The 12,145-nt window shown below is 39.1% G+C and overlaps 1 protein-coding gene across 1 annotated transcript in view; it reads right to left on the bottom strand.

Annotated features, from left to right (window-relative positions):
- LOC139384161 (sprouty-related, EVH1 domain-containing protein 1-like) overlaps nucleotides 1–8,979 on the bottom strand; it is an 88,334-nt gene extending 79,355 nt beyond the window's left edge. The window contains exon 1 of the mRNA XM_071128858.1: nucleotides 8,305–8,979. Coding sequence (XP_070984959.1) covers nucleotides 8,305–8,333 — 29 coding nt within the window. The 5' untranslated portion in view covers nucleotides 8,334–8,979. The remainder of the gene's footprint in view (nucleotides 1–8,304) is intronic.
- Between the last annotated feature and the right edge of the window lie 3,166 nt (nucleotides 8,980–12,145).

Raw genomic sequence — 12,145 nt, 5'->3', positions numbered from 1 at the left:
ACCTTGTGCTGGGGACAATAAAAGGCCACTCTAAAATGTGCAATTTTGCCACACAACACAATGCCACAGATGTCTCAAGATGAGGGAGCATGAAATTGGCATGCTGACTGCTTGAATGTCCACCAGAGCGGTTGCCAGAGAATAGAATGTTAATTTCTCTACTATAAGATGCTTCCAACGCTGTTTTGGAGAATTTGGCAATATGTCCAAATTGGCCTCACAACCGCACACCACGTTTAACCACGTCAGCCCAGGCTCTCCACATCCGGCTTCTTCACCAGCGGGATCGTCTGAGACCAGCCACCTGACAGCTGATAAACCCTCTTAAAATGGTCTGCACATACGTGTGAATTGGTGTATAATGTTGTATTATTGAAGTACTGTAGGTCTAATGGTTAAGATGAGAAGATGCTCGCATAGCATTCTGTGAGATTTACAATACTAGAGGTAGGGCAGAGAGAACATATTGTCGCTTAAGCCACGGCAAGTGTAGCTAATGTGAACACCGGTGCTGGTAACAAGTCTAGTAAATCTGAACGGGCACTAAAGCGCCATGTCAAGCTACTCCAGCAATGTTTCTGTAACAATGATTTTATGCCTCACACCAATGCTAACCAACCTCATTACACGTTTGGGCCTGTAACACCAACGACAATGTTCTGTTTACCCCAGCACCAGTGTACTGAAATAAATCAAAAGAATCCCATATGTGTATCAAAAGCCCCAAAACTATTCTCAAAACATCAAAGCACAACATATTGAGATGATCATAATTAAAACAGCAAGCATTTGGCAAATTAAAACCTTGCACTCACCATTACAGAAAAAGAGGAATGGCAAATTTGGACTGCTACGACGTCTACGGGCGGCTTTGATGTGGAAGTAGTCTTTGGAGACCCTGCTTCTAATTGCAATAGTTACTGCAGAATCTCAGATTTAAGACTGGGGAGTGCTAGGAACGGGTACTAGGACAAGGCTGAGAAGAAGCAAGACCTCATTACAAGGAATGCACCATGCTGTAAAGAAGCCATCATCCATCCACCATGGTTGTTAACAATCACAGAAATGGCACATTAGTATGCTGTAAACTATCCCTGTAATCCACACTGTTGTTAAAGCATCACAACCACAGCATAATATAAAAAAATATTCACATTGTGGCGAGTTGTAAAGAAACCATAAAACTAGACTACTGTACTGCCCTTTACAATCTAGCACGCTGTAAAGAACTGCGCTGAAAAATGTTCTAGCTAGAAGACCTTGTGAGAAACACTTCACACGTGTAGGCTACACATTGGAGAAGTGGCTTCTCATAGAAAGTCAGGTTCAATTTCTAAAAATGGCTAATAAGATGACTCAGCAGATGAGCATCAATTTCCCTATAATAGGCTACATACCCGGTCAAACGTTTGGTTCATAAAATATTACTTCTATAAAATTAAGTTGTTTGCTTCAATCCCCTCATCTAGCCTATAGCTACTTGTATTTTATAGACACAAACTAGAAAAGCATGTACACATGCGAATACACTCACAGGCCCCAACTCCTTCCTGTTTTCAAAGAGTTTGGAAACTCAATCAAAAGACAAGGTTTTGGATTTACATCTGTGCCCTTTTATGTCAGTGGTCTTGCAGGAAAGAACCGTCTTACCTCAGCTGCAGCAGCTCCCAGCAAAGCCTTCATGCAGCAGCACAACTGAAAACAATACCTAAAATGCAGACGTTTTACTGCTCAAAGAATTTCGTAGAAGCATTGCGATATGGCCAAGGCACACCAGAGAGCTCTTTTAGCCTGGTCTAATACGACACAGCATAGCCTAGCATTTTCAAAGGTAAATGGGCATTGCATACGCATTATCATTTTGTCTTGATTGTTGAGACAGTCAACAAAAATGGGTACAGTGCTGTTTAAAAGAATGAAATATTACTATCCAAATACACTGATGATATTTACTAGTTCAGGTCCGCTCCTAAAATACTTAAGAGGAAATGAGAATTAAAATAGGGAAGTTGCTCGGGTTTAAAATACACCGAATCGTAACTCTGGCCATGGGAAGAGAAGAGCCAGAACAGACTACATTCATACTGTACAGGGCCTGCTCAGTTACACAGTAACACACTGTCAGTAACAAATCATCCCATTCATCCAGACAGGTTTATAGAGAAGTATTGTCATGCAAACAATACAACACCATGTAAAAGAAAAGCAGACTATAAATAGCCCGTACACAGGGTAATTTCACAGATTAAACAACTGCTCATCCTCCATTAGGCTTGGTACATGTAAAATCCCATAGAGAATAACAAAATGCTGATGTGTGCATTAAACATTGTATACAGTCTGACCTAAACTATTTGCAGGACAGACATCCCAGCTCATAAAGTTATACTAGTAGCTCAAAAAAGCTACTCAGTTTGCTGCAAGCACAAGACAAATATTAGACAGCTCCAACAGGGGATTCTGTGCTGTTACCAAAAAATGATTTATTTTGGAAGAAGCTAACCACTTAGCTAACTAGCTACTAAATTAGCAAACCAAATCCACAACTGCAGAGCATTTAGAACATATTAGACATCCTTAGCATGCTAGTACTGGAAGCCTATGGGCAACGCTAGTAGGCATTGGCTCATGAAACTCCCTTCATACTGGACACAGAAACATAAAAAAATGGTATCCACAAGTTCATCTTACTCTGGGGAAGTAGATAAAGGGCATCATAGCCAAAATCCCAAAGTGTCCCTATAATAGTTAAGTTATCTAGCTGGCACTTAGTTGTGAATTCCATACGGTAACTAGATCACCTGCCTCGTGCTGCACAACAGTGAGTGACTCACAAGGCTACGGTCTCTTGTATTTGTGTGCTTGTAAACAAACACCACATGACTGGGGACTACTGGTAAACTTTATAATGAAACATTTTGTGACAGGTGAAATGAAAAATGCATTTGTCTTTATCTCTTAACATATTGCACCGGTTGACTGCAGGTATTTACTTAAAAAGTAGATACAAATATTAAAATGTATTTAAACAACTTCAAAATAAATAGTTAACGATATTGAGAAACTATCCCGTGGCCATTTTCAAATACCCCGGTATATATGGTATACTGCCCAAGCCTATCCCCCATAGCTAATTATCATATGTTCAGAATAGGTCAAGAACAAAAGGAGAAATGATGACGTTGCGGCAGGAAAAATACATTTTCTGACATTTGGCAAAATAAATATCTTGAGATAAGTGGGAGCAAGAATCGGTGATAATTTGACAACCTACTAGGCCAGCCAGATATAGTTAGAAAAGAACAACGCGCTCTGACCCAATCCAAAGTCAGGATGTTAGCCTATGTAAGACCAAAACTTCCTTCGTACATTTTATTTGCACAGATGACAAGTTCCAATTCAATCAATACAGAGCAGTGGCCAGAAACTATCGAAAGGCTAACTCCCAAAAATAATACAGAAGCAAAACTACAGACAACTCTGAGGACCTCTAAAGCCTTTGACTACCCACTTCACACTAGGCTTGGGCGGAATACCGTATATGCCGTATACCGGGGTATTTAGAAAATGCCACGAGATGGTTTTCCAATAACATCAAAACTATTTGTAGTTTCCATAAATTGGACAATTTGTTGCTACTTTGGAAGTTAATACCTGCAGTCAACTTGTGCAATACATTGAGAGATTAAGCATATTGCTTTCTTCCCTTCAGTCACATTATGAAGCTTACCCTAGTTCCCCAAAACAGTTGAGCCAGACACGTATTCGTTGTAAAGAGCACAACGGGAGAAAGCATTCTATGTACATTCAATACAAAAGTTGTATATAGAGTACAAGTCAGAAGTTTGGACACCTACTCATTCAAGGGTCTTTATTTTGACTATTTTCTACATTGTAGAATAAAAGACATCAAAACAACAAAATAACAAATATGGAATCATGTAGAACCAAAAAAGTGTTACAAACCAAAATATATTTTTTATTCTTCAAAAGTAGCCACCCTTTGCCTTGATGACAGCTTTGCACCTGCTTGTCATTCTCTCAACCAGTTTCATGAGGAATGCTTTTCCAACAATCTTGAAGGAGTTCCCACATATGCTGAGCAGTTGTTGGCTACTTTTCAATCACTCTGGGGTCCAAATCATTCCAAACCATTTCAATTGGGTTGAGGTTGGGTCATTGTGCATGCCAGGTCATCTGATGCAGCTCTCCATCACTCTCCTTGGTCAAATAGCCCTTACACAGCCTGGAGATGTGTTGGGTCATTGTCCTGATGAAAAACAAATGATAATCTCACTAAGTGCCAACCAGATGGGATGGAGTATCGCCACTGAACGCTGTGGTAGCCAGGCATTGAATTCTAAATAAAAGCAACAGTGTTACAGTCAATGTCTTCACTATTATTCTACAATGTAGAAAATAGTAAAAAATAAATAAAAACCCTTGAATGAGTAGGTGTGTCCAAACTTTTGACTGGTACTGTATATCGGAATGTCTGTTGTGCGGCACACGAGGCAATGAAGTAAGTTACACTTGTACGCAATTCACTACTAAATGTTTGCCATCAGATATCTTATAACGTCTTTCTGCCGTGTTCGAGAAGTCAAAGTTCTGTACAGCTGCCTGTGCTTCCCCCCCTTCCTACGTTCTTCCGTCTTCTGCTCAGTGCTCTTCCTTCAGAAAAGCATGCATCACAACTTTGAGAGAAATTGTGCGAATGAACATTCACTTGTAAATGTCCACACTCACTGTAAATGAAATTCAGTAGCTACTAGCTATGCTTGTATAACTTTATGAGCTGGATTTGCTCATCTTTTCAATTAGTTTGTTAGTTTTCGCTCGTTAGCATTTAGCTAAAGGCATTTTAGCAATGTAACAGACGCTCTTATCTGGAGCTAATAATTTTTTTTATAGAGGCTCAATGGGCACTTTTAGCACCCCCTTGTGTGCTATTCCAGTAATACCGTAAATCCCAGGATGGTGTGAAAATCTGGATACCGCCCAAGCCTACTTCACACCAATTGGTATTTGAAACTCAGGCCTAGGAGTGTGTAAGCCAAGGCTACATTCAGGCTTCAAAACTACAGGCGTGGCGCATTTCCAAGAGGATTTACCCTAATGTTTTACAGAAGGCTCAGACTATTTTCCAGAACCAGCAACCTTTTGGTTACAGGCCCAAAATTAACCGCTAGGCTACCCGCCGCCCTAAAACACTGGCTGCCCACTGATGTGGGGGTAAGTCTTGATGGAAAAGCACCAGTTGTGTTATGTAGGCTATTAATTTCCCCCCATTAGACTGAATCACCCGAAACACTAGCCTAAAGAGATTAACAAAATGTAGCCTACTAAACATTATTTCACAGAGTTCCACAGCACATAACTTGAGCAATTACCACCACCATAAACGACTAACCGAACAGCTGAAGAAGCTATGCTCTGTCGGAAAGGCACAATACTCACATTCAATCAGTTATTGTTTGAGGGAATTCTTTTGGGAGAAGCCTGTCAGAGGAATGGAGCGAGGGGCAGAACAGGCCCCCAGGTGATAAGATCGTGACAGCCCACATTGACAGAAATGCTGAGCTGTCAAATCAATCACACAGATAGGAAGAAGAGGAGTCCAAGAGGAATCACCTGACTGGCAAACTAGGCTAAACAGAAAACAAAACATCAATCCAAAACCATTAGGCTAACCCTACTTATTTATTAATGACCTTACCAATGCCAGACATAAAATATGTAATTATTTCCCTGTGCTTCTTACTAGCATTTTTTCCCCTCCCAACTGCTCCGTACACTTGCTGCTCTTCCTTCAGGAAAGCATGCATCAACTTTATTCATTCATTTGCAGTTTCTCTCACTCACTTTCACTTGTAAAAATGTCCACACTCACTGAAAATGACATTCGGTAGCTACTACCTATGCTTGTATAACTTTATCAGCTGAATTTGCCATTCTTTGCAATAAGTTTGTATTTGCATTTAGCTAACAGCATGTCTGATTTTGCTATTTCGTTATCATTTTGGGCTTTATTAGCCCACCCTTGTTTACTATGCATGTCATAGCTTAAATCCCTGGATGGCAGAAGAACCTTATTAAAGACTACTTCTAAGCTCCCTCGTAAGGATATGTCTCCTATAGACCCAGACAGACACACCCTGGTTCTTCTACTTTCTCTGTGTGATTATTTTTAGAGGACTACGCTACCTTCTTCGACCACACACACAGTAGGCCATGTTAGGCCTAGCCCTTCCTCTTTTCAGTGTATCATGCAGACTGGATATTTAACATGGTGGTATGCATTTCACGTTCACAGCAAAAAATGTTTTAATAACCTGTACGAGTGCATCGTCGCGTGTGAGTGAGTAGCACACACATTCAACCACATTGTATTCATCACACAGCTTTGTGATCATTTGATGAATCAACAAGCTGTAATGAATGATATATTACTATGCCCGTGATGCTAACAGAGAAGTGTCCAGAAACTCCCAACAAGACGACAATGTAACCTACTGAGCCTCCCATTGTATTCACACAAACGACTCACAACAATAAGTGTGCGGTTTAATGATTGTCCTTGGCTACTCATTGACATGGTTAACGTTAATGCTGTTGTGAGGAGAAACTGAAAGATACACATTACAATGGCTCTGTCATATGCTTTACAAGTACACAACCTGATAGACCTTAATATTTGATACAATAGTGTAGCTCAAATGTGTCAAAATGGCATCCAGTGACATTAAAAACATATTGCTTCTTTGTGTGTTCTTTGTCATTAGATGTGTACATTATGTACAACAGCTGCTAGACTGAACGTAAATTCCAGCCAGCATAAATATAAAAATGGATCAGGTGGGGCTTACTGTTCTTTTCCCACCATCTTCCTTGATCTTCAATTGCATCATATGTTGGCCATCTTATGTGTTGTGCTGCTGCAGTCACTAGGAAGAACAAACGCAAAGCACCATACATCATGGTCCTTGCTTATGTAATATATTGAATATGAAACAACAATATGCCTACATTGCCTAGTTCAAGGACAGAGTTCTTTTTTCCCCCACTTTAAATCAATCAATCAACCTGTTGTGTGCGAGCATGGGCGTCTTTCAGACACAAACGATGGAAATGTCAGCATAGGAACAGATTTCAACCATCTAGAATAAACAAATAAAATATGGATGCCAGTTTTGATAGCATCAGAAGAATGCAATAAGAACAAATCATCCTTGCATGATTTATTTGTTTTCAAATGAATGGATGTCTGTCATGTCTACATCCAGATTAAGCTCATCCCAAATCTTTGTGTGATCGCCAGTGAGTTGCGAGACACTGTACTGTACAGCGTACTGTGAATGGGCACCCAGGTACTCTTTATGAATGGAAGGGGTCACGTGATAGCAGCACCTCCCGAGCAGATATTTCTAACTGACTGTCAACAAGCCACGCAAGAGATCAGCCGATTAAAACAATACGGATTTACAGCGACACAAAGGACCATATGTCAATTCACATAAATGTTGCTTTCCGGGCGTAGCCCAGTCACATTTGGAACGTCCATTTAAAAAAAAAATATATGAATGGAGATTGTGATATGCAAATGAGTGCTATTGAGAAAAAAAATATGGCGTCTTCTACTTTTGCAGCAACCAGTTTACAGCCACATTTCCATTGAAAAAAATAATAATATTCGAGAGAATATACATTTAAAACCTCTACATTAACTAACAGAGTAACCTGCTATCAAATGTCAAGAAAATACTATTGTATAATATTGATTCTTATGACAATATAATTTTAGAGTAGGTACAGTAAGCATATAAATATTCTTAAATCATACGCTTAAACACAAAATCTAGCCACAGTGATTGTAATAAATTACGATTTAGTCACACATACAATCTGAAATATCAATAGATATTATTCAATTGCAGTCCAATCATAAGGTATTTTTCAAAGACATTCTTGATGAAACAACTATCATATATATTGCATCCATTTTCTATACAGTCGTCAAAAGTACATTTAGCATCTGCCGTTGCCATAATATAATAAGACGGTTTTATTTCTATTGCATCAAGTCCCAAAACACGTTGTTGTGATCACAAACCAAACAAAATAAATGGATGTATAACTTCAATAGTAACCTCATTAAAATATGAGTTCTCAAAATGGTATTTGTAGAACCAAGGATCATCTGGAACAGAGTCATTTAGAATCGTGCAAATCGTTGCAGTGAATTCGATACATGAAGGCAGAATTATCATCGCGTTCTAGAATGTGGGATAAAAATGTACTCACTCGTTTGGATTTGTTGAATCTTCGCTCATTTTTTCTCACGGGGATCCAAATCCTGGCAATAGCATCGAGGACGCAGTGACGGCGGGGAAATAAACCGCAAATATCACCATTTTCTTTCGCATAAAATCACTAGATATTGTATAAAAGTTAATTGTCTTACAATGGTGCATGCATAACTGAGCTCTTTTAGGAAAACCAAGTAGCCTAGCTAATTGTGTAACTCAATTGCGAGGAGGAGTGACAACCGATCATTAATTTTATTTTCCCTGGAAGTAAAATCCAACCTCAACAAAATGCACATCTTCGTCATCCTCTTCGGTAAAACGAAATCCAATGCGTTCAGATGCTAAAAAGTGTACAAAATAAAACCGACATTTGGCACGTTATTAGTGGCTAGTTATCGAGCATTCCCCTCTCCAACTTCAGGTCCAGGACAACACTTAAAAAGCGCTGGTTGGTCCGTCAATGTGTCGGTGTACGTTGAATTATAGCCTCCACAGCTAGAAAAATGTACAACATAATTTATATTAAGAAATTGACATACAAAAGGCAAATACAGTGAGTTACATTTTCCCGAATAAGTTGTTGGACATCTGCTTTAATCGAACTCCATTTTCAACTCGAGCAATGAACATCGGAAAACTGGGCGGAAGCGTCGACCACCAGTTCTACAATGAAATCCTTCCGCATGGCTGCAAAAAAATACATATGATATGTCAAAGGATTCTCAACTATAAATTCTATTGCTTACATCAATTCTAACCATATGTGAGAAACATTTGATAAAATATGCCTGTGTCATTAGGCATATATTCGGATTATTTATATCCAAAATTGACCTAAAGTAGTCCCTGCACTTCCCACAGAAGTTTCCCTTCAGTCACGCAGTGATACAGAAAAAAGGAAGCGTCTGTGTGATAGCACGAAACATAAAAAATAATCTGTGAGAAGGATTGTGTGTGTGATACCACCATCAATAAACTATAATGTGTAGATTATGGTGGTGTTGGTTGCATTTCGCGCCTTTGGCGTCACAGAAAACAACTGCTTTCATACTGGAAGACTAGTGCTATAAAATGGAGGAGATTGTATAGACATATGAGCCGAATACATGGGGCAGCACGTGGAATTACATCAGATTCCACTTCATGATTTCAAATAACAGAGAACGAAGGCTACAGCTGTATTCTTCAATCGTTTTCTCATTCATTGGCTGTAGGCTTGATCTCAAGAGTAGGTCTGAGGCCAGATATGTGAATGATGATGAATGTAATTTGTTTGAATTCCAGAAAATGATTGTTTCATGTTGACATCACCATGATGGGAAGTGTTAAAAATAATCCAGAAAATTATATTGTATCTGCAGTGACTTTTTGATCCGGCCAGGTAAATGAGTAATCTTCAATATATTTGCTTCGGGCCAGAATATCCGTTTTGACCATCTTCTTGGATGCAAAAGGCGATACTAATAGACAACAATATAAACATTATTCAGATCGAAATTACATTTGAAGACAGATAATAAAGTTAGCCAATTATGTTTTGCCTTTCACAGCCATAGAATTATTAAATAATATTTTATTTTATTTTAAATATTACATTAACCAGAAAGTGTAAGTAAACCTTTGAAAAACACAACCCACTCATGTTCACAGATCTTTAACTTTATTATGATTATTGTATTTTTCTAACTACATGTTTCTCCAAAAGATAGTGAATGTAGTATATCGTGCTATTACATTGGCATTCTGCAAACAACCATTGGACATGTTTATTTTGTGACATAAAGCAATACCAATTGACAATTTAACCCCAAATTCATATGATATGCATTTATCTTATTCACTCCTGTGAGATGTCATATGCCATGAGAAACAAATGGGGTGGTTATATGAGACTTTAACGCTATTGGATTTCTGGGCTGTCTGGAATAGCGAGAAATTGGGCTAAATGATTCTGCCCGGTTGTCATAGTGACAGTATGTTGTGTGAGAAGTTTCTTTGTATTTCACTGGCTCCCATACAGCTTGTTTTATACAGCTGATATTTAAGGCTGTGGCACAAACTGTAGTCGTCACTAGTTACCACAGCCACAAAGTCATACTTTTGGCTAAATCCCGCCTATTTCTACAATTTCTCTTCTTAAAGTTAGATTTTAAACCTAACCCTAAATTTAACCACACTGCTAACCTTATACCTAACATTAACCTTAAATTAAGACAACAACAAAAAATTGCTGCTGATATTCTTAGAACAAAGTTATTTTAAATGTATTTACAAAAAAATCTATATGGTTCAGACTCAATTACCATGCTATTTGCAGTCTTATAAGCATGTTGATGTCACCAAACAGACATTTGTGGCAATGGGTCTATACAATTAATTAAATTTGAAAAGTAGGTTACAGTAGTACACTTTTCACCCCTCCTTTAATATAATTGAGTGTCCTCATGTTTAGGCTTAGGTCCACAAGCTCAAATAAAGTGTCCCTTGTTTCATTTGAGCAGTAAAACAATGACAATCTTTGAATTTTTCCACTAGCAGTGCCTCTATTCTTTGGAGGACTATTCAGAGTTCAGGAAGTCAGTTTGTTTTCTCATCTCACAAATATGGATGGCCTAATGCATTTCCTGTGTTGTTCACACACAACACAGTGTACAGAGCACAAGGGCACAGGATGTTTAGCTCAAAGGGAAAAGCCTCATTGCGCTACTTCCCTCACATAGAGCAATCATGGTCACCCGTTAAAGGAGATAAATAACATAATGAATCAATACGATTTTCAATGGTGACCTCAATACCTGAAGATTAGATCTAGAGCAGGGTTACCTACTCAAGTTTTAAGGGAGCAACGACTCCTAGTATTTTATAAACACATATCATAGATGCAGTAGATTAAGTAACTCACTCACATACTGCAAGAATGCACACCAACATTGAAAACATTCCAAGGAAAGTGAGTTATGAAAGTCAGGATGGTGTAAAGCAAGACACACATTGAAACACACAGCTTAGGGACACAACGTATATACTGAAGGAAGATGAAGTTGCTCAAGGTGAAACATCCAAACTAAGCTGCGTTCTATTCAAAGCAGCACCAGTTTCTAGCTCTCATGCATGACCACAATCAGGTGACGACCTCAAACTCAGGTGATCACTAGCGTAAGCAGCAGAGTGATCTAGAGTAGACAGTCAACCTCCGGTCACAAGTGAAGGGAAGTGAAGGTCCCTCTTTGTATGAACATTATGGAGAGAACAGGATGTGTGTGTACATCATCTGACATTCAGTCTGAGAGACCTCTTAGAGCCCATAGACAGTAAGGTAAACAACAACTCCTAAAGACACTAATCTAAGGATCCTCTGCTTTTTTATCTACATTGTGTCCCTCCCTCTCTTGTTTATTTGATTTAAGCCACACGGATTGGTTCCCTTTATGTTCTTGTTGATGTTGTTGATTCCTGTTTCCCAATAGCATACCTGTGGGGGAGCAACTCCGTTCCCCTCATCCCATTCTTAAATCTGGAGATCTCCCCTTCAGTTCGCCATCTAACCAGACAATGTACTAGCCTAGTCTAAGGGCTTGGCCTGTGCCCAACTCAACAGAGAGGAGGGGCTTTAAACAAGAGGTGCTGTTTAAAGGGCTGCGAGCTGAACACAACAATGCATACCTATGATTAGTGTGGGCCCGGCCTCGGAAGCCTGTGGCAGCCAGGCATGTTAATTGCTCTGTGGCTGGCAGAAAAGGTGTAGCTGTTCCAAGGAGAGGAAGTGCAAAGCCTTCAGGCATGTTTGACTACTGCCTATGTACAGTTGAAGTCGGAAGTTTACATACACTTAGGTT

Source organism: Oncorhynchus clarkii, chromosome 25 (assembly GCF_045791955.1).
Source record: "Oncorhynchus clarkii lewisi isolate Uvic-CL-2024 chromosome 25, UVic_Ocla_1.0, whole genome shotgun sequence".
NCBI lineage: Eukaryota > Metazoa > Chordata > Actinopteri > Salmoniformes > Salmonidae > Oncorhynchus > Oncorhynchus clarkii.
The sequence above is the reverse complement of the archived record's forward strand: the minus strand, read 5'-3'. Positions and strand labels throughout refer to the sequence as shown.